This window comes from Numida meleagris, chromosome 1 (genome assembly GCF_002078875.1).
Source record: "Numida meleagris isolate 19003 breed g44 Domestic line chromosome 1, NumMel1.0, whole genome shotgun sequence".
NCBI classification, from domain to species: domain Eukaryota; kingdom Metazoa; phylum Chordata; class Aves; order Galliformes; family Numididae; genus Numida; species Numida meleagris.
In genome coordinates, this window is record NC_034409.1 from 48,207,005 (window position 1) to 48,230,857 (window position 23,853).

The window sequence follows — 23,853 nt, forward strand, 5'->3', positions numbered from 1 at the left end:
ATATATAAGAACCTGTGCAGCTGTCACCTATTAATCTATACACTGAGTATTTTAGTTTTGTGTAGGCTATATTATTGCACGACACTGCAGTTAAACCAAATGAACAAAATAGTCTATTTTGTATAGCACCAATTGCAAGGTAAGAATCTGTATGGAGAGCAGGAAAAGGATGCCGCTTGCTGGGGTTTAACTTTCAAAGCTCTCTGTCGTAGTCTGTACTGTTCTAATGTTTATATGTCCAAAGTCTAATATGCCAATTAAGCCTGAAATTTAAATTAAGTAAATCGCTGATAAATAAAGGCTTAGAGAGTTGCCAAGAGCTTAATGGGCTTAGAAAGATTTTTAGCAGCATGTAACATTGGCATTGCTTTTCTGCTGAGACAAAATTAAGATGCTCCTTCACTGAAAGCTGGTTATTAATAATCAAGTTCAACGTGTATAATTTGGTCAAAAATGTCAGACAGTGCTTCTTTTGTTGCTGTAGATATTAAGAGGCCTAGTTTGCCAGCATATGTTCTTTGCAATGAAATAATGTAATTAAAAAGCAAGATATTTCTCACTCACTCTCTCAAATGCTCACACTTTTCATGTATTGCAGGATCGAGAAACAGATAAGCAGGTTTCGAGGATGGTTGCCTAGAAAGCCAATGAAACTGGACAAGGAGACACTGCCAGATCTGGAGGAGAATGACTGCTATACTGCTCCATTCAGCCAACAAAGGATCCATCAGTGAGTACTTTATTACATCACAGAATCATAACTTAATTACAAGACTAAAACTTTTCCTTCTGGATTCACCTTTGAAAAAAATCAATTTATTAGTGCATGTCTTGAAGAGTAGTGCCTTCAAATTAGTTCCTTGTCACACAAAGGGAGAGATAAAGAGTCCTGAGAGAGCATGAAGTTTGTCTAATAATTAAATGTCCAGCTCAAAGCTAAAAGAAATCAATAGAAAAGTTCCTTTTGATTCACTAGAATTTCAATTACATCCTTGAAGTAGTCAACTGACTAATTCTCTCCTGGGTCAGAACTATCTTTTTTTGTGTATGTTAAAGATGTGATTAAAACTTCTTATTCAGCAGTTCTGTTCTTAGTATAATCAATATTAGTTCTTCTAGCACTGGTGGTCAAAATAAATGGATACTGCATTTCATTCCTGGTTATATGTGTAAAAGGATAGTGTCATTTTGCTTGAATTTTTCTCTCTTTTATAGAAGCAAAACTGCTTGCCTAGTGCCAGTGTTAAAGGTCAGTTACTCTTGTCCAAGCATGCAGAAGGCATCAATGTTGCAGCAGTGTTACTAGAGAAATCCTTTGACTAGTTGAAGTCTTTATTCACTTGCAAAATAGAAAAAGGCTTAGCATTTCTTTCAGATCCCGTGTTGAATTTTTAGGGCTGTCTAACTTTGGAGAAAGAAGATGTCTTATAGTTACTTACTATGTTTGTGATATTGGGAGCGGTCATTGACTACCTGAGAACAAAGTCACCAAGAATTGGCAGCACTGACCTGAGTACTAACAGAAAACGGAGGTGATGTGGAATGAATCACAGGAGCTCAAAGACTAACAATAAAAAAAGTGAGATTTTGTTTGGGGAGAGGACAGGTGGAGATGCAGCTCTTTGAATAAACACTTCATTCAGATCCCTTACTTTGAGTGAACAGTTTTTCATGGAGTGGATTTACTTACTGCAAAATGAGTTAATAAAATGAACATCATCTGCTAGTAGTGTATTTTCAAATACAGCAGAATAACAAAATTAGGTGCAGGTCTCCAGGAAAATTTCAGTAGAACTCTGCTCCTAGCACCAGCCACCAGTCAGTTATCTCCACTAAACATTTGTGCCCTGAATAGATGTCAGATCCAGACTAAAGATTCTTGTGATATTTGAACAGAAAGATGGGTCGGTTATTGTGCCCTGCAATGCAAAGGGTATGTGCAAGTTAGTTCAGGAATAGACCAGAGAAAAAAGAAACTAAGAAATCAGGATGTCTGGACTGATATTTTTATTAATAGTAAAATATTCCCTTCCAACTGCAATTATTCTGTGATTAACCATTAACAGCCTTTAAATTTATGACACATGACTTTTTTTTTTTTTTTTTTTTTTTTTTTTTTTTTTTTTTTTTTTTTTTTTTTTTTTTTTTTTTTTTTTGTGACAAGAAGGAGAGTTGGCATTTTATTCCTTCTTCTGCCTTGCTCATATTTGATTTGGTATACTAGGAAGCTTCTTAGTAAACACTGTTTGGGGTTCATTAGCATTCCTGTTGATTGCCACTTATTACATATCATTGCAGATTTTGAAGTTCTACTCCCCAGAAGTTGTGATATTTTCTAATTTGCTTTCTGTTTAGTCTTCAATTCCTGTCATGTGGGGACCGATACAGTGCTGGCTGAGCTGCCTTACTTCTCCAAAAAGTTGTTGGCTCTGGGAGGATCCTTGTATTCCCATCATGCTCCCTCCTGTTGACTGTACCTGTCTTATTCTGCTTCACAAGAATTTTGAAATATAGTGACTTGTTCAATATTTGTGTTATGGCTTTAAGCAGCTAAACACCGCAGTCATTCCCTCATTCCCCCCATTTGAGATGAGGGAGAGAATTGGAAGCAAAATAAAACTTACGAGTTGAGATAAAAACTATTTAATAAGACAGAAAAGGAAAATTGAAACAAAAATGCAATTATAACAATATGTATATGTATATATACATTTCCATAATACAATTATTCTCCACCTGTCGACCAACACCCAGCAACATCACAACTGCCCATCAACTGATACCCCACTAGCAATGCAACACAACATCTCACCACCCACTGACTGTCTCTTAATTCCGCTAAAAAGAATTTTTTTCTGGCTATTGTACAAGCATTTCTGGAGAGCAAGCTATGTACTTTTGCCAACTGAACATGTCTAGGAATTCTGTGTTATCATTAATTGGTGCCTATCCAAGACATTTTCAACTATTGCTTAATGATCACATAGTAAAACAGTCACAAATAAAACTGTCTTGAAAGTATAAATCTTCATATACTGAATTTACAGGCAAGACCTCTCATGTCTTCACTGTAAATCTGACCACACGCTATAGCTGGACGTAGCAGAATTCTTCTTTCTACCCTGATTTTATGTGCTTTTAATTTTCTAAAGTATTGTTTCTTAATTGTTCATCTTTTATGTTTGTCTCAGTATTTCAATATGGGTCTTGAATTGCTTCCTTTCTTCACAGTCTCGGATGTTTTTCACCTAAGTAAACATTGGTGGTTTACCTTTTTTTTGATCTAGTTAAGTTTTTGTATTCAAATCTCCAGTATGATATGGATGATGCTTGAAACGTGATGTGAGTACAGTCTTCACTTCTGATAGCCACTGTTAAGGGCATGGAACAACAGACAACTGCCAGCACTTAACATGTGAAGCCAGCAAAAAAGAAGAGCAAAATTCATCACATTCCCTAAGCAATAGGAAATCTCTTCTTGGAGGAAAGATGTTCTGTCTGGCTGAGGCAAGCATTTTATTGGGATTTGGTAGACTAGAAAATGATAATTTTCAAGATAGTCTTCTGAACAGTATCTCTCTTCTGCAGCCATGGCTTATGAAGGGCTTTATTTACACCAAACCATTTCTTCTGAAAATTATCAGTTACAAGAATGTACAATTCATTATATCTGAAAAATGTTTTCCCTCAGACTTGATGGTAATTAGTTATTTTTCTACTATGTCTTAGTTATTTTATGTAGTGATCTGCTAGTCAGCTGGGAATAGTAACACTATTAATTATCTGCAATTTCTTAGGTACTGGTATACTAGCTAGGAAAATACTTCTAATTGCTGCTTAGAGGTTTCACACTTTATATCAGGAGCTGTTTTCTTTTTTTTTTACCTTCCAAAGGCGACAAACTCTCTGCTTAAATATTGATATACTATACAATTGAATAAAATCCTTAAAATAATTATTTATTATTTCAGTAAAAATTCGATTAAAACTTTACACAATTAGGAGACTAACACAGTACCTGGATTAATTAAAATTAATTAAAAAGTAAAATTAAAATACATACCAGATATTCATGCAGTTATTCTCATTTGTACTGAGTCCCCGCATACATGAACTGTCCTGTATTTTTGTCAGGTTTCCAAGATATTTGTCTGTCAGGATGGGGTTGCATTTTATATTTTCTCTGATGCTCAAATTACCCTTAATAAATGCCATCCTCACCAAGATAATCTGCACCCCTGTCCCAATAGCTGCTTCACACTGAGATCATGGATGGGTCAGGAAGCTCTCACCACTGGCGATAAGGCATAGGAATGCATGAGCACTTTCTTGGTTTGAACCAAGATGGTCATTCTTGTTTTTGTACATAGGTCACTCCAAAGGTAATGCCTCCTATTTATTCCCATAGAAATTACAGCAGATACAGAGAGCACAATACCACTGTTTGATAGTGCAAATTCTCAGCTGCACAACACTGTTTTTTAGCACAGTCAGTACCATTAGCTGTGCATTTTCACCAGTGATGAACAAGAGCCTGCATGCTGTTCTCATAAAAATGTGCACCAGCGGAGGTGACCCACTGCTTCACATCTCCTATGATGGCATAATTGCTAGAAAAATGTTGCCGACACAGCCCATCTTTCATCGACCCAATTGGGTGGAAGTCAGAAGGGGCCAAATCTGGACTATACAGTGGGTGTGGTAGGACAGTCCAGCAAACATTGGCAATGTACTCCACAGTCTTCAAACTTGTTGGGCTTGGCATTATCGTGTTACAAGAGAAAGGTTGTCTTCTTCTCTGGCCTGACTCTGAAAGTTTGAGCCTTTCTATTTATCTTACATGCAGCCTTGTAAGTTACACAAAATGAAAACAGAAAGCAATCATCATATACCCATTTTCAAACAAATAACGTACAGGGATTGTGGTAATATTCTCACTTTGGGCTCATCTTGTTGCTGCTATTACAGCTGTTGACTTTCTTTCCTCTCATGTCAAATGAGGTTGCCATTGCCTCAGCCAACAACAGCGAGTTAGCACTAGTGGTTTACCTGCTAGTACAGAAAGGTGGGCATTTTTTCTGCACAAGGGAAATACACTTCTCATATAGTAATGCCTATGTTCAAATATCTTCTGTGCTTCAGTTTTCACTGCTTCCAGAAGAAGGCATTTTCTTGGATCATACATTTTAGTATGGTGAGTGTCAGACACAGAGCATTTCAGTATCAGGCATTCCATGGAGTAAAGATGCACTTTGGTACAAGCACACATGCTTACTTTGTAACTTTGTAACCAGGCCATGGGTGTTCAGCTTTCAGCATGTATGTCTTACCAGTACAATTTTAAATAGCCTTTGCTTGTCTTTTGTTCCTCCAAAATAAACAGAAAAGTAAGAACAGATTTTTTCAAATGGGTATTGGACACAGATTCAAGAGCTAATTCCACCCCTACTGCGTTTGTACAACCTGTAAAATTGTCAAAGAGAATGTATGAACAGGAATCCACTGGCAGCTCGTTCTTTGTTGAATTTACAGTTATTTGAGGGCTTTCTCTAGATGACAGTTGGTTTTGTTGTTTTTTATCCACTGAAAGTCAGTTTGAAATCTCCAGTTCAGAATCTAATTAAGAACGCTAAAAATATAATTTCAAAGCAATTAACCTTCAGTGACTCGTCACATCGCTTACAGTGGGAGTGTAAGAGCAGTATTTCCAGAATGACATTTTTTAAAGGGACTTTAATTAAGGATCAGCTCTGGAACCTTTCCTGGCAGAACTACTCTCATTCTCTTCACTGGGATTTTATTTTTTTTTATTTTTATTTTTTGTGTAAGTTCATCTCACACAAATAAGGCTTACAGAACTAGGCTAATGGATATAATAACTCTTATGGAACAAATCACTGGATTTATTATCGACCTATACGTTACTTTCACAAGGAATAAAAATAAGAGTGTATTAATCCTTGCTTATTTTTTGCCTTACAAAAGAGGTGACAAAGTGACCAAAACCTTCAATGGAACTTTCTCCTAAACATAGACTGAAAACAAGCTGCATCACTCTTATGAATATTCAAACTTTTTTGCATAGTGCAATTCTAACAAGGGCAACAGAAATAGAAAAACTAAGGAAACTGTTCCATCTGAAAGCAGCAAGGGTTAAAAAGCTCTCTGGAAAGTCTCTGCTTTGTGCATTTTATTGCTCAGTAACACCTGATGGATGTTTTTCTGCACCTAATTTGGAAATATCTTCAGCTTTGATCTCTGTGAACAGAAATTTGAAGGGTAAGATTCTCCACAGACTGAAAAAGTCTTTTCCTTTGAATTTGGATGCTGTAGATCATGAATGAGCCCTGATCATTAGTCTGTGAATATGGATTTATCACTCCAAAAGGTGACAACTTGGAGCACAAAAAATTGGAAGGAAGAAAGTCCCAGAAAGGTCAGGTGAGAAGCATGGTGGTACAAAAGGATAAATCTTGCACTGAAGTGCATGATTCTCAACTAACAGAGGCAACTTCTCTGATTGTGGAGGTAAATTGTAGTCTCCACCAGCATTGTTCTAATTAATGTCATTTGAGATATTTTCATCCCTTTAGTGCCTCCCAGTCATTTCTGCCTGTTTTTATTCCCTGCACCAGCCCCTTTGGGGGATGTTCTATAGAAAATTTCACAGAAACGATCAAGATGATCAAATGACCAAAGGCAAAACTTGATTTTATTTTTTTTTTCAAAATTAAGCAAGGAGTTTTTATTTATTTATTTATTTTAACCGGTATCCATGTCTCCATGAGTAATGTTAGAAAACACTGAAGGATGTGTTCTTGACCTACTCCAGCTGTGTCTTCTCCCTCTTCTCTCACCTTCCTGTCCCCATATGCATTTTAATGGCACAAGGATGGGCAGGCCAGAACTCTGCAGCAGCCATACTCACATATGCTTTAGTTCAGGAATAGGCAGAGTTTTTCATGGTAGTATTCATACTGAAGTGTTGACAGCTGCTTCTCAAGCACATCTGCTTGTTCCTTCTTGGCCAAGTGAGATCAACAGCTACAACAATACAATTGCTAAGTTTACAAATGAGTGCAAATCTCTACAGTGTTCTTTTAATCAAATAGTTCTTATTTCCTTTTAAGTTTGAACAGTGTTTGATTTTAGTCTTTCTTTTCACTCATGACTCATGAAAATAGAAGCAACTAAATGCAGAAAGGCTATTAAGCTGCTTGTCCAGAGAAGTGGTTGAAAGAACTGCTGATGGTTGCAGAATGTCATAGTCATGATACCGAAAAAGCAGCATTATATCACAAAGAGAACAGATAAACGCTACTGATTTTTACCATTACCTGAATCACTGTTTACATTCCCAATTGAATCCTGCAAGAGCTCATAGATAATGAAAATTACTGTGCTGGTTTGATTTCAAAAGTTACCTTCATCGTACTTTAACATTCAGTGCTACCTAGGAGGTAAGATCTTGGAAATTAAAGTCAGACATGAAAAAAAAATGAAACAAAGTGGAAAAAATGCTAGCTATTCATTTCTGTTTTAGTACTGCCTTAATTTCTCTCTGCTGCTACTGGAACAACCTAATGCATAAATCCAGCTCCAGCTGGACACAATGCTCTTCTATCTGCTTCAGAGTTTAGACTGTTTTTAATCTGATTTCCTTAACATTATGAATTATGTGGTAACAGCATTTCCTTTTTTTGTACTAACTCTTATTTTATGTGCTGGTTACTTTCAGCTACATTTGGTGCAAGTCTGTTTGTCTCAAAGATAAGCCGAGTCTTACTTACTTTGTGAGTGTCAGCTGATTGAAATGGGACTGTGGCTCAAATTTGTGCTTATGCAGAAAAGACAACCAGCGTACAACAAGTGTATATGCTGTTTGGTACCAGCCCACTGGTAAATGATCTCGCACATTGTTGTCAGCCAATATGCAGAAATGACAGCAGGTACTCCAGGGCACATGTAGGACTTCGGGATATGGGATAAAGCCCGAAGTGTACTGCAGGATAGACAGGAGACATGGAAATGACTTGCAAGTATCTGAGGTGGAGTGGGAAAGGAGTCGTTTCTAGGAAACCAGGTTTTATTAATTGTGCTGCTCTCAGATGAATTCATCTTTTATATCTTTACTTTTGGAATTTTTTGCTATGTGCCTTTGAAACTGAACATTTGTCTTGTACAGAAAGTTCAGGAGTGATTTTTGGATAAAAAGGAAGAAGCATGTGGAGTCCCTAAAGTGCAGAACTTGGACTCCTTGCCTGGTTTTCCAAGAGAATGTAGAGGTGCAGAGCCATATAGCATTTCCTGTGGGTAAAGATTCCCTCTGAAGAAAGGGATTTTCATTTGGGAAAACTACCTGAGGGGAAAACGAAGCAGTTAATCCCATGATATACAGAAGAGAAGGTGATGTAAATACATGCCAAACTCTCTATTAAGATTTACTCTTTTTACATCAAATTTATCTAGCATATACTCTGGCCTCTTTTTGAAATTTCTGGTTTTACCTTTTTATTTATCAGTTTATTCAGTTCCCTGGCGCTCTTCACAAACACAGAAGAAGAAAACAGTCTTACATCCTATCCAAAGTCAAAAGAAAAGATGAACCTTTCTATTAAATCAGTTACTAAGGGCCACAATTATAAAAATATTTAATTTCCTCACGTATATGCACAAGCCTATTTCATCAGAAACTCCAACCACTTCTCTGCTTATTCGAGTGTCTAAATGACTTTCACAGTCTATTCTGAAGCCTCTACACAACTCAAGCAACTGTAAGAATTCTTCAGCAGTATTTAGCTCACAAGTTGAGCTGGTGTTTCTAAACTGAAATACTTACATTAAATATTTCCAGTGATTCGACGATTTGCTAAAATACCTTGTTTTCCTCAAGTATGTATGTTGTGGCTAATAAATCTCTATAAAATACACCATGCCAGAAAATCTAACCAATACAATGAATTTTGTGGGTAATTTTTAAAAATTTCATGGACCCTTCACAATTCTGTCTAAACTGCTGAACCTGCATTCATGCGTAACTCCATAAGTAGCTTCTGCAAGCTAGTTTTAAGAGTCATTTTTTTCTGAGTGGATGCTTCCATCTGACTCTTAATCGTAAAGCATAATAAAGAAGCCAGAAATAGAAATCAAATGTGAATCTCTACAGCTGCACTTACAAATCTTACGCTTTTGCACATTTTTTTGCAACTATTTTATAGTCTTCAGTGAATCTATCTAAATGCAATGCTTAACATAATGAATGCTTAATATCTTTGATCTTTCTCCAGACTTCTCCAAGCCATTCTTTGCTAGGGAATGAATAAGTTACTGAGATCATCTCATCCGGTGAATCATCTCAGTTAATCTGATGTCCTTTAATCTTCCTTACACTTGCTCACATAGATTTTAAACATGCTACAGAAAACAGTGGAGCTTAATATTTGCTTTAAATATGCTACTACATATTCCTAAGATGGCCTTGTTTGTGTTTTTATATAGCTTCATCATACACAACAAAGACACTTTCTTCAATAACGCTACAAGAAGTAGAATTGTACACCATATCTTACAAAGAGTGAAATATGAAGAAGGGAAAAACAAAATTGGTAAGTACTTTTAATGTGGGTGATAATTCCTATCAGAAAAATAAGTAGAAGTCTGGCTCTTTTGCTTTGTTTTTAATGACTTTCATAGAACTGTGTACATCTTACCCATTGCTAGGTGGCAGGGGCTTTTCCTAGGAAGAGCTGACCACTTCACTGGAATGCTGGGCTGCCTTCCCCGGCATTTATGTCCCCCCATGAGATTTATTACCTCTACAAGGAAAGAACCTGACTCAAAGGAACCTGAAAGAGCAGACAGGTTTCTGCAGAAAACCTTTTACTCTTTCAAAAATATATATTTGGAAGGAAAGCAGGATTTGTATTGCTGTCCATTCCAGCCTGTAGGGCATCTCCCTGGATATCTGATCCTCCATAAGGGAAAAGTGAGATCCTGTAGCTCTGTAGCTGTGATAGGTCAAAATGGAGGAATGAGGGAAGCCATAGCTCTGAGCAGTGACAGTGAGAGGAAGGGAGAGAAGAAAGGGGAGAATTCATGCAGTGAATGTAGCGCACGCACCTGCAATGCAATCCCTGCCTGCCTCAAGATCGCAGGTTCCCTCACGTATCTACTTGTGCAGTACCTACATGAACTAAACCTTGCACAGATCAGTGGGCTGAATTGAGCCCAGCTCAGCTGTACATGTTTTGCTTTTCTGCCAAAGACACTTCAGGAGAAAAGATATTCCGCCAGGCAGATACTAATGCTATCACTGAACGTGTTATTTATGTTGAATTAATAACTCTCATTGCTGTGAATCAGAAATGGAATCAGGATCCTTTTCCTTTGCATCAGTGGGGCTCAAATACCTCCAGGCTGTTAGTGCTAGGATTTAGTTCTACATTGCCTTATAGTTGTTCAATCCTATCTGGATGACTTTCCAAGTGAAAAGTGCTTACATCTCAGCAATCATTCATTATTTCTGTCCTAGCTCTCACTGAGAAGGGACAAAGCCGAACTGAATGGGATGTATGATTACATTTTTGTGCCAAGCAGCAATTGTTTCGCTCAGGTTCAAGTATATTCCCTGTTCTTCTACTACTTGAGCCCATCATGTTCCTGTTCTGTTAGTCCAAGAGGCTTTCGTAAGACATAAATTGAACATATATTACAGCATATAGGAGTTAAGCATTTATGTTGTTTTACTGGTTTGCAGTTAAAAAGGTAAAGATCTTCCCTGAAGTTTTTTGCTCCCAAGAAATAACAGCCCTTCATTTGTATAGCTTCCTTAGAACAAAGTATACAATACCAAACTCCTATCTTCCTGTGAGGCTCCAGATTTCACTGAAGTTACATTAAAGATGGATTTGTCAAATGAATCTTTAAACCTCAGGCATAATAAATGATGGAGTTTGCTTGATATCTGAACAAATAATCTTTGCTAGTGTTATATCCTAGGTCATCAAAACCGATAAAAGATGAATTTTTCTACTTGAATCTCTTACTGTCAGTGGACTTCAAGCTTCATTTAGCTGTGTATCATGTAAATATTCTTTGCTTTTTACTTAGCAGTTTTTCTGGTCCTATTGTTAAATAATTGGATACTTTTGGTTTTTAGGTCTGAATCGATTGCTCAGTAATGGCTCCTATGAAGCTGCGTTTCCTCTTCATGAGGTATTCTCTCTTTTTCTTTTTTGAAGAGACACTTCCCACGACATGAATATTTAACTGTGCAAAAATTCTCAGTCTTACTAATGTTATTATTCTCCTTTGGATTCCACAGCTGCCTCTGACATCTTTCCCTTTAGTAGTGCTTTTAAAAAAAAATGCCTTTTTTATTGCAAAGAGAAAAAAGAGTAGAGAGAGTTGTTCTCGATTTGTTCTGTAAAAAGTATTTGAATGTGATAAATCAGTATGTTCGCAGAGGGGAAAAATAGCATGTGGTTTTCTCTTTGAGATTGTCCAGTTTATAGCCTTTGACTTGAACACCAGTTATCTTATTTCTTAAGAAGAAGAATATCAAGTCTCATTGTATACAGAGGAAATATTCCTTTTAACGCAATTTTTAGATTTTGATTCACAAGTATGGAGATTGCATAAAATTGTGTTATGCATACCAGGAGTGAGAGAGCTTTCTTAGCTCTTCTTTTGTTGTTGTTGTTCATAATATCCAGATCTGTATTTTAGGGAAGCTACAGAAGTAAGAATTCGATAAAAACCCATGGGGCAGAAAACCACAGACACCTCCTCTATGAGTGCTGGGCTTCCTGGGGAGTATGGTATAAATACCAACCACTGGATCTAGTGAGGTAAGACTTGCATGATTTTAATATGCTTCAGTCTAGGTGATGTGAGCATAGATTATCTTTCTTCTCTCAAAACCACAAAGTACTCAGTAAATTCATGTGGTTTTTAGAGACTGAGGTTGAGGTCAGGGGAATCCATTTCATTCAGGGTGCAACTACATTGAAAGAGGTATTTATAAAGAGGTTTGTAGGAGGCTCTGTATGTGAAGGGAGTTTCCTTTTAGGGGTTTCTGTCACCATAACTTCTCATGAAGGAGTTGCAGAATATTTAGGAGAGAAAAAAGAGAGTGGAGGCTAGGGAGACATGATTTGCATGGATACCCACTGAGGGGGTTATTCTTCCTCAAAGCATGGCTTTGGTAAAAAGCCTCTCATTGATTAGCTCTTCTTATTTTTGTCCAAAGAACTATGATGGAAGTGGCCCCAATTGAAGTTCAGTGATAATCACAGATGGTATGGAGCTAAAAGCTCACACGCACTGTGTGCTACTGTGTTTTACAACACTAATGATGGGTGAAAGCTGTTGTTTCTCCTGTGCTACCTCCCTACCACTGCCACATCACTGCAGTCTGGATTTATTTTCATCTTGGAAGTAGCCTGCAAAGATGAAACACTGAGAAAGCTGAGATGTGACTTCAAATTCTTATAGGTCCTTTAAATAAGGTTTCCAAATAGGCTTGCATGCACTAGTAGAGGATTACATCGTTTTTATGCATATATAACATTTGCTGGTCACATTGGCAGAACTATTGCTGGGCATTAGTGGGCTTTTTCTGCTTGAAAAGGCAAATGTGAAGCTACAAAAGCCTGTGAACTGAACAGTCTTAAGGTGTACTGGGATCACTGAAGATATTGTTATGCATGCAGTTATCTTCTCCTCTAGTAAGTCCCATAACTGATAGAAACACTTGTTTTTTTTATTGATTCTCAAAATTATTTCTAGATAGAAATATTCACAAAGGGTGCCCTGGAGTCAGAGGACGTTACTGTTTAAGGCCGTATAAAACCCATCCATTTCACAAAGCAGGAGATGTTCAATGTCCATGGAGAACATTTCACAGAGAAATACAATAAGATAATTTTACTGAGTCATATGTTTTTTAAAATGCTTTAGAAAACAAAGTAATGCATTTGTACCTCATAATTTAATTCTGAGCACTTCCTAATTCTTCTTTAATATACTGGCCTGGACAGAAATAGGGAAATTTTGTCAAAATATGGAAATTACTGATTTACAGAGGAATGAACAGTTGTAGTGAAGGGGTTTGTTGTTGTTGTTTTAATTTCCAGTTATACATTATCATTGTCACAATACAAACATCTTATCTTTATAATTTCTATTTAAATCATTTGCCCATGGCGGTCAAGTCTATTGTTCTTCATCAGCATTTCTTGTTTGTGAAAATGCTGCTAAGCAATATCAGGGTCTTAGTTTTACTTTGTTTGTGTTTGTGGTCCATCAGGCAACTGGAGAACTTTATAAGTATAAGAATTAACAATTGAACAGGACCTTGGTAGAAGCCTGCTCATTAAGTCTGGGTGCGATCTCTTACGTTTCATACAAACCTGTAGCTTTTCATCAGACAGTGCGAAGAATTTTCCACAACTATTTTGCAAGAGAAAATAAGTGAAGTAGCAGACCCCTTAGCTGAGGTCATGAGGGGCATGTGGTGGCTCAGAACAGATGCCTATCCAAAGAAGAGAGTGGGAGGGAGATCTACAAGACTACATGAGTGTTCACGGCAGCATAAGTGTCTGTAGCTTCAAGCTCAGCAGGGGTGAAAGCTGATGCTCCAACCCAGCCTTGCTGTTAGCTTCCTGGAGCACACCTTTGGTGGCTATGAATGCACAGAGGGAGGGGTTATAGGAAAGGGGGGGAATGTCTTCTTCTCTCTCCAAGGATGTTAGATCCCTCACTTTTCCCTAGCTCCTGCCAAATCTTTTCTACTTCAAATCTACTGCCAATCTCAGGAGCTCACATGTCTAGTGAGCTGGAGATTTTGCTTGAAGAGCTAACTCCACCAGCAAGTGTTCATTTCACATGGAAGTGTCTCAGCAAGCATACATTAAACAAAAGCTTTTAGTTTACCAGCTATGCAGCAGGAGCAACTTCTTTGTTCTTTTTCCCTGAATAACAATTGTGTGGGCTGTGCTTGAAGGGAGTAGTATTGCCATCTGTACAAAAGGAGTGGATGGATGTTAATTCTTCCACAGACATCTGGCTAGAACTCATAGAACTGATATTTCCCTTCACTATATGCTTTAGAAAAGCTAAGGAATAAATTAGGTGAAGATAATAAAATGATGCTTTTCTTAACAGATTTGGTATTTCTACCTTAAAGTCAAGTTACCACAATGGTAAATGAAACCATCCATACGTTGGTGCTATTTTGTTTTTCTTTAGCTGCTAAAAAGAAACCTTATGTCTCTGGTGTTGTTAATCTGATGCCTTCCAGATTTCATTTAATCTCATCATCTGGCTGTTATTGGAGATACTAGACACTAGAAATAAATGAGAAAAAGTCATTTGAGGGGAATTGCATGATTCTGCTTTCACTCTGCTTTGAAACGCGGCACTATGAAGGTACAAATTTGACACAATTGCAGAGACACAATTATGAAACAACAAATGTGGTACCATGATTTTAATTACACTTCTGTTGGAATTTTGCATCCACAGTTACTTAACAAGAACAACTTAAAATCCTTATAATGAATAGCAATTGGAAAAAGGCAGGACTTTCTATATTTATACGCCTGGGGATTACATAAATCAATGGAAACTGCTGCAGAAATTCCTAGGGGCTTTGGATCACCTCCTTCACACTTTTGTGCATAGATTCTTTCACCTACATTGTCCACAAATGATTCCTGCTGCTGCTTATGTATATCATTTACAGTACAAGAAAGGGTGGGAGAAAGCTATATTTATAAAGCAATTATTAAGATACCTAAATGAACCTGGAAGCAAACATAATGCCTTGTTTGCAAGCTAACAACTTCCCTGAAATACTCTATTAAGCCTTCTTCCCCACCACATCGCTCTTGGTATAACAGAAAGAATTTTGTGTCCAAAAAATCTGTTAGATAACTCTAGCTCTTTCACAGCTTGTTTCAGTGCTGTAAAAACTTCTGTACAGAATTTAATTCTGACCAGAAAAAGCATTAATGAAGATAGATATGTTCTTGGCTTAAGTCCAAATTTAAATATATTCTGGTTCCATGACTTCCTTCTGGACACCCTGAAACTGAAATATATCATAGAATTATAGAATAATAGAATTATAGAACAGCTTGGGTTGGAAAGGACCTCAAGGATCATCAAGTTCCAAGACCCCTGCCACAGGCAGGATTGCCAACCACTATATTATATAATGAAGGTCAATAAATATGACATTTTATGGATTTGAAATTAAACTTTGTTACTTCAAAAATGTACCTTATCATTAAATATGAAGATTGAAATTTTGGCCCATTTGAATTCAGTGGTATTGGAAGGGAATAAGGGAAGAAAGAGTTAAACATTAAGGCAGATTGTGTTGGAGTGTTAATACACTTGTCAATATAAAACTGAGAAACTGAGATTTCTTCTTTTTTTTAATTCTAGTGTTACAGTTTATATAAGGATGGGAGAGATGGGTTGTTCTGTCACGTGCTTGGGAATTTTTGGTTTCTCTGCTTTTGAGGATTTTATGTGGAGGAAATTTTCTGTGGGAGAATCATAAAAGGTGCACAACTTTTTTTCTGCTATGTCTAACAGCCTGAGAAATGTTATGGAAATGAGATACAAAAATTAACAAACATGCAAATGTCATCAAGCCTGGAAAACTGCAAAGAGTTCTACAGTGAGTAGAGTGATAACAAGTGAAATTCGGGTATAAGTAATGCACTCTAGAAAAAAAATCCCATGACTTCTTTACATATAAAACTGAGTTTAAGGTAAAGTGCCAGCATGCAGGTAAGAGAACTGACTTCACTGTGGACAGCTCTATGAAATTTCTCTTCTGTAAACAGTAAGCAGACAAGAAGCAAAGAGCTTGTTCATTTTATGTCGTATAACCCTAGTGGCAAAGGAATCTCTAAGCCATCTTTTTCTCCTGGGAATGCTGAGTGTCTGGGTGAACCCAGTTATTGGTGGGAATAAACGTGGAAAGGATCTGAATGTGGTACCTAACATATACAGAAATATGTTAACTACAGGGCCATAGGAAATGAATATTAACTTTATCCTGATGTTGCTTGCAGTAGCACAAGCTGTTGAATATCTATTGTGAAGCAAAAGGGGATAGCGGAAGACTAATGCTGTTCATCCATATTTAAGCCTATAGGTACCAAAGTAGTGTCAACATACAGCACTTATTTTTAAAACTAGGCTCACAAGTGGCCTCAGCTGCCTTTTCCTTCCACAGAAGATATTTGGGTCACTCCCTGTTGTGCACACTCTTCTTTATGCACACAGTGAAACTTGTTTGGGTCTTCATCTAAGATCTAGCTGCTTGCTTGATTTCTAGATCACGAAAAAGTATCATATTTTGCACTGTTAGTTGGAAAGACTCAATAGGGTAGAAGATGAAGTTTATCAAAAACATTTTTCAGCATGTCAGGTGAAATGGTGAACCATTCGTTCTTGAATACAGGGAATAATTCAAAAAGATAAATCTTGATTAATGTTGTTTACTTCTCTACTTTGATTTTTGTACATGGAGAAAAATGGGACCATAAATATTCAATTGAAGTAAGCTCAAAATATGAACTTTCTATTTCAGTGGAACAGACCCAGCTTGACATCGTGTGCATCAACCAAATAATTAGGTCAAAGGGTTCACTAACATTACTAAGTCAAGGCTCAAAAAGCAGTTTCCAGTGTGTCTTTTTACAGCCAGACCTGCTGCCCCTTGTCAGAATTGAGTGTGTTATTGTTAGCTTACCACCTCTTTAGACTGTAAATTTGAGTCTGTTGAATGATAGAAGAATAGAAACATGACAATCATCAGCTTCTCATACAGTGCTGGTAAACTCAAATGATAATAAATAGTGTTGATCAGTCTTGTGCCTGTCAACCAGCAAAGCATGAGCTCAGCTCATGACTTCACCGGAAATAGAGAACTCTGCGATTTCATGGTCATAGAATGGAATCATAGAATCATATAATTGCTCAGGTTGGAAAAGACCTTCAAGATCATCAAGTCCAACAACAACCTAACCATACTACCCTAACAACCCACCCCTAAATCGTGTCCCTGAGCACCACATCCAAACAGTTTTTAAACACACTCAGGGATGGTGACTCAACCACCTTCTTGGGGAGCCTGTTCCAGTGCTTAACAACCCTTTATGTAAAGAAGTTTTTCCTGATATCCAGCCTCAACCTCCCCTGGCACAACTTGAGCCCATTTCCCCTTGTCCTTCACCTGTCACCAGCGAGAAAAGACCAACCCCGCTCTCACTGCAATCGCCTTTCAGGTATTTGAAGAGAGCAATAAGGTCTCCCCTCAGCCCCCTCTTCCCCAGACTAAACAGCCCCAGTTCCTTTAGTCTCTCCTCATAGATAGCATATTCTCTTGGAGAGCATATTCTCCAAGCCCTTCACCAGCCTTGTTGCCCTTCTTTGGACCTGCTCCAGCACCTCAGTGTCCTTTCTGTACTGAGGTGCCCAAAACTGAACACAGTACTCAAGGTGGGGCCTCACCAACACCGAGTACAGGGGCAAGATTACTTCCCTAGTCCTGCTCACCACACCATTCCTGATACAAGCCAGGATGCTATTGGCCTTCTTGGCCACCTGGGCACACTGCTGGCTCATATTCAGACGATTGCCCATCAGCACACCAAGGTCCCTTTCCATCTGGCAGCTTTCATTTTTGGTTGCTGTGACCAAAGTGCAGGACCCAGCACTTGGCCCTGTTGAAACTCATACGGTTTACCTTGGCCCATCGATGCAGTCTATCCAGGTCCCTCTGTAGTGCCTTTCTACCCTCTGGCAGATCAGTGTTTCCTCCCAACTTGGTGTCGTCTGCAACTCCTGACCTCCACATCTCCCACCAGTCCTTCTATGTTTGTGAACAGCAGGTCTAGGAGGGTACCTCCCCTGATACACTCTCTTACCAGCTGAATCAATAAGTTATTATCTTCCACAAACTCTAGAAAACTCTTATACTGCTTCTTCTGCGCTACATTGTATTTCCAGTATATATCAGGAAAGTTGAAGTCCCCCATGAGAAAAATGGCTGCCGATTGCACGACTTCTGCTAGCTGCTTGTAGAACACCTTGTCCATCTCTTCATCTTGGTTAGGCAGTCTATAACAGATCCCCACTAGGATGTTTGCCTTGTTTGCCCTCCCCCGATCCTTACCCATAGAGACTCAACCTTATCATTCCCAGCCCAGTTTGAAAACTGTTTTGTTTATTCCAGACCAAATGTTTATTTCTCTTTCTCACTGCTTCCAGCCCTCGAGCACATCATAAAGCTCCTCCTGAACATGAAAGTTTGACAAAAAAATGTTTTATGGTAGCATAAAGGAGCCAGTAAAGCTGGCTCACTGGACTCTGTTTCTGGGCAGATCAGAAGTTTCATCATCAGTATAAATACAGGTTTTCATTAGCACTTGTTTTCAATTCACTTGACATGCGCATTTAAGTTGGCTTCAAAGTCTCTGAAGTGCAAGCAAATCATCTTGCCTCATTCTTTGAAACTATTCCTGCGAAGAATCTCTTAAAATTTTCATTGTAATTGTGATAATTGCAGATGGATTTGTAAAGTATTCAAATTGGATCATCAGCCTACTCTGCATGACACTCAAATAAGGAATAATGCACACAGATTTTTGCTCCTGTGCTGATAAGTCTAGCAGGTTTTTTTTTGTTGTTCGATGTATTCATTAATATATAAGCAAAGGTATGAGTGCATTTGGAAATATGAAAAATGCTAATGAATATGTAGCAAATGAGATGTTCCTCACCACTTGTAGTTAGTTTTTAAACAATATAGCTAATATATTAGGATTGATTCAGATTATATTTTTCAGACCTCACTCACAATTTACTCTCCACTCCTGATAGACTCATGTGATTTGTTTTCCAGGAACTGAGATAAGAAAAGAAAGAAGCAAGTGAAAATAAACTTGATTGGAGAATAACCTTTGGTTGACTGATTTCTTAGAAATAATTGGGGCTCATATCATTTTTCTGTGATATCAATTTTAGTGGCGAAAATGATTTGAATGCAGTTACTTGGGAAGTACAATACACAGCTAAAGCAAAGAAAGCCATCAGTTTCCCAGACATAAAAAGCTTTTAAAAAGAACTCAGTATTTCCTTTCTGAGTTCTCTGCTAATCTTATTATAAGCACTGGTTTGTGAATTTTCAGATTCATTGTAGAAATGGGCAGGTTTTTCAGTGTGGATTGAGAAGCCTAATTGAAGACTTTTTCTTTAGGAAATTCTGGCCCTGCTCTTTAATCTCTTCTTCAGATGTGATAGAAATATTTATTTTCTATTAACAGGCATGATTAAGCAGATTTATTATAATTAGCAGGAAACTTCTCTGTGTTGTATTTTAAAACAGACGATACTTCGGTGAGAAAATTGGCCTGTACTTTGCCTGGTTAGGCTGGTACACGGGGATGCTCTTCCCAGCTGCCTTCATTGGATTGTTTGTCTTTTTGTATGGAGTCACTACTTTGAACCACTGCCAAGTCAGGTAATGTGGACAATTTTATAAGGGAAGTCACAGCTGTGGGATATTATGAATAATCTAAGAGCTCTTTTAAGTATTACTAATTATTTCATTTTGTATGGTTGGGTAAATACTCAGGAAAACACTTCTTGGTTCTCATAAGATACCCAATATTGAACTTCCCTTGTATTGTGTTCCTGAATTGGGATGGGAGGTAATGTTTCTCACCCAGCTCCAGCTCCTGATGGTGCTGGCCATTCAGCTTGAAGTAGGAAAAGTAGGGTTTGGGCTCCCTTATTGTCATTACAAGCCAACAGAAGAGTGGGAATTTTTCTCGCTCTGCCAGGACTTTTCAACAGGCCCGCCTCAGGGAAGCATTTTTTAGATTAAGAACCCCCTCTGTCTTCTGCTTAGTTCCACATCCCTGTATTCTTGCACACTTAAGACAGTCCTTGAGAGAAGTCACAAGAATGAGTCAAGTTTATCTACACTCATTCTTACCCTTCTCCATCTGAAGGTCACTTCTGACTCAAGGAAAACCTGGAAATGGTAAAGAGCTATTGCTAGGTTGGCCTTGAAGAACTGTTCATTGCATGTAGGACTGCAAATACTGAAGTCTTCGACAGTCAACAAATCTTAATTATACAAATGTAGTTAAGTGCATCTTGGCTTTGGTTATAGAAAGAACCAGTGCTTTTCAATAAGTAACTGACTTTTATTAGTGAAACATGTCAATCCATTTTATGACTGATTGCTGTGCATCAAGCTACTAACTTTTATCTATTTTATTTTTCAGTAAAGAAGTCTGCCAAGCTACAGATATCATAATGTGTCCTATATGTGATAAATACTGTCCCTTCATGAGGCTGTCAGATAGCTGCGTTTATGCCAAGGTACGCTTTAAACAATGCAAATAAAAATGCTTCCCTTGTAACAGAATTCCTTTCACCTTTTAACATTTGTCTTTAGTGAGCTTCGACAGATAAAATCTTCAAAGGACAGATCAGATTCAGCCAATGTTAACATCCATTGTCTTTTACAAGGACTCATTTTGGGCTGTAAAACACCTGAATGCAGTTTGCACTTTACAGATTCAGCAGTACCAGAGGTCACATCCTACATTCATGCGCTACCATGTCCTTGGCATCAGGTTTTATCTTATGATCCATCCTTTGTACATGGCTCCATAAAATGAATGCTTTGGGTTTGAAATTAGGCACACTGTTGACGGGTCAGTCCCAGGCCAGGATGGAGACTAGTGAGTCAGATGTAGTTCTTTGAAAGGTGCATGGCACACATCAAGGGAAGAGTTTCAGTCCGCAGGATTGTCAGGCCATCTGCACTCATGACTGTGCTAATTATATTAGGGGAAAATAGAAAATAAGTAAGTGAGAGATGCTGCCACAACTGCAACTCTGTAATGAAGGGAATGGAAAGAAAGTACAAAAATGCAAAAATAAATCTGTATTGTCATAAATTGATTGGATTGTTGATATCCCCATCAGGTTACACACCTTTTTGACAATGGAGCTACTGTCTTTTTTGCTGTTTTCATGGCAGTGTGGGGTAAGTTTTTGTTTTGATATGAATGATTGCAGAAAGTTATTCTTAAAGCTTGTGATGAAACATAGGTCGTTATAATTTCCGGCACACTTTTTTCAGACACTGAGGAGAACGATGTAGGCTTGATTCTTTTCTGTTTCTGCAAAAGGAAAATGGAAGTTGTTGAAATCAGTAGGGTTTTTTTTTGGAATGTCATTTTAATGTAAACAAAAATGCAATATGCAGTGCCTATGTAGGTAGCTGTGTTCTGGTTTTATGTGTGTGTGTTGTTTTTTTTTTTTATCAGTCAGAATTGAGGCCTATTCTCTGTTAACTCACGGGGCTTCTCTTAGCTTAGAGAAGCCCAGTTTACTGTTTGCACTAAAATTAGTATATTGTTTTTCTTTCATGGAGAAAGACAGAAAAAATTAGATGCATGTGAGCTGGTTGAAGTTAAAGCAAAACCCTGATGAAATGAATGTAGGATACATTTGAATGACTAATTGATCCAAGAGTGGTCTAATTGTTGCCATGGAGGCTGAATTTTGCCCATAGGACAACTCTATTTCTGGCTCAACTATCTTTTCTACTCTGGTCTTGTAAACAAAATTGAAGACAAGAAGAAACAGTCATTTCTTGCAAAACATAAAGTCTTTCAAACGTGTCCTGAGTATGCCAATGTTCTTTGCCTTTAGATAGTGCCTTTAGATAGTGGCTTAATGAGGTGCCTCAAAAATGGCTTCCATCTCATAACTCCAGATGATTGAGCTATCCTGACTTGGTGTTTTCTGCTTCTTACTCACATCTCAAACTGCCTGGGAAAAGTGTCCAAGTAATTCATATATTCTACATTTTAATCTGCAGATCTCTTTACTGAACTGCAAGAGAGATCCAGAAGACAATGTCAGAGGCATCAGGAGAACTTAGCTTAGTTAACCATCTTGGTTCCTTCCTCCAAAGCTATGTCTTTATCTTAGTTGACTTAAAAATTACTTCATATTCTAATGAATCCTATTCATGACGTTTCATGAAATAGTGATAGTATTAAAATACCATAAGTTATATTTAGAGAAAACCCCACAGATAGGGAAATGAGTATAAGATGAAACAGCTACATTGGGAACAATGGAAAATTTGAAGAGCAGAAGATTCCATTTTAAGGTCTATGAAAATGTTATTAATTTTAGTAATCACAGAATCACAGAATTGTAGGGATTGGAAGGGACCTCTGGGGAGATATACCACTGTTTCAAATTGTTGGTGAGAATTTCTTTAGACTGAAGTTTTTTGCACTGGTGTTCTTGTTCTTCCTTAGCATCCATACATCTTCAGCACCTAAACCTACAGGGAAGAAAGTAAAAAATAGAATGAAAGCTATCCTCTATTTTTGGCTAGTGGAGAAGAGGCTGTAGGACAGTGTCTGGGGTAGGAAATTTCTTCCCCACTTCTGATGGCTTACACTGTGCTTGTGAGCTTGCCACCAAGAGGGTTGTAGAGGCAGGAACAGGAGGAGGATGTGAGTACAGGGTGATGGTTTCGGGAATGAGCCAATGGTATGGCTCTACTAAAACTGTAGTTTCTAAAATAACACTTTGCTGAGACAATAGTGAGATTGTGGAGATATTCTCAATACATTAGGGCTAAAGCAGCATTAGAACAAGGAAAGCCACACTTCTTAGTGACCTTCTGGTGATATACATTTATGAGATGGCTTACCTTGTATCTTAAAAGAATTTTCAGTCTGCAGTAGGCGTACTAACAGCTACAGGCATTACCATCATTTCAGTAAATCATAGGGGAGAGTATACAATGATAGCACTTTCATTGTGGAAATGTTTTTTTTCTGCCAGCATGAAACAACTGGCAAGTGGGTAAAAAATTGGCTGTGAAACGTTTAGCTTTCTAGATTATCCAGTTTGGAAGAGAGTAACATAAAAAATAGTGGTGGCAGTGCTTTTTTAAAGCTAAAAAAAAGAGAGAGAGAATGAAAGCTAAAAGACGGTTAGAATTATACTACCTCTTTATTCTGGGATTAGCCACTGCCTTGTTATCCAAATAACCTTGTTCACTGTCTTTAGATCCATTAAGGAACTTCCACCGTGAGGGAGAAGTCTCAGGCATTTGCTTTGGGTTTTGAGAAACCACATGGTCAAGTTGGGCTGGAGGTGGTATTAATGGTGGTTTCTTTCTCTTACTCTGAGGACAACTTTATTTGATGTGGGCTACTTACTTGCTTTTTAAATGGAAACAAAATGCTTCTCCAGATGATAAGCAAACTGCTATGGCCAGGGTAGAGAGATAAATCGACACCACAAATATCAGTGTGGGCTGTTTGATTAGTGGAGGAACAATGATCATGGCTGTAGTACTCTCGAACACAGGTACCCACCTTTTATAATGCTTCACTGTGGGGTAAGTGGGTTCCATCAAAGTAAGGCTGGGATATTCACGTGCACTAGGCAATACTGGAAGAGAAATACAATTTTCTTCAAAAAATATTTTGACCCATCTCTTCACTTACTGCATTTCTGCCATTTTTAGGCAAAGTGCTATATAAGAAGTAAAAGTAAATCATGTAGTAGGGAAAAACATGGTACTTCTAAAGTTTACCCAAAAGACAAAAGACTTAAGGTAACTCATTTTAAACTGACGGAGAAAAGGATAAAACATTCCACTGAAGGAATTCGCTGGTAGTTTTTTTAAGCTTTTGTGTGCTGGGGCTTCTGTTGAAAGAAATGATCCAAAATGATCAAAGCTATAAATCTCTGCTGTTTATAGGAAACAATAAG

General features: G+C 37.8%; 1 protein-coding gene across 6 annotated transcripts in view; it reads left to right on the forward strand.

Annotated features, from left to right (window-relative positions):
• Positions 1-23,853, forward strand: part of ANO4 (anoctamin 4) — a 183,160-nt gene that overhangs the window by 121,337 nt on the left and 37,970 nt on the right. For all 6 annotated transcript variants that reach the window (XM_021411848.1, XM_021411939.1, XM_021411757.1 and 3 more), the window contains 7 exons: positions 599-730; positions 9,499-9,605; positions 11,159-11,214; positions 11,728-11,849; positions 19,412-19,546; positions 20,319-20,415; positions 21,028-21,088. In XM_021411848.1, the coding sequence (XP_021267523.1) occupies positions 599-730; positions 9,499-9,605; positions 11,159-11,214; positions 11,728-11,849; positions 19,412-19,546; positions 20,319-20,415; positions 21,028-21,088 (710 nt within the window). The remainder of the gene's footprint in view (positions 1-598; positions 731-9,498; positions 9,606-11,158; positions 11,215-11,727; positions 11,850-19,411; positions 19,547-20,318; positions 20,416-21,027; positions 21,089-23,853) is intronic.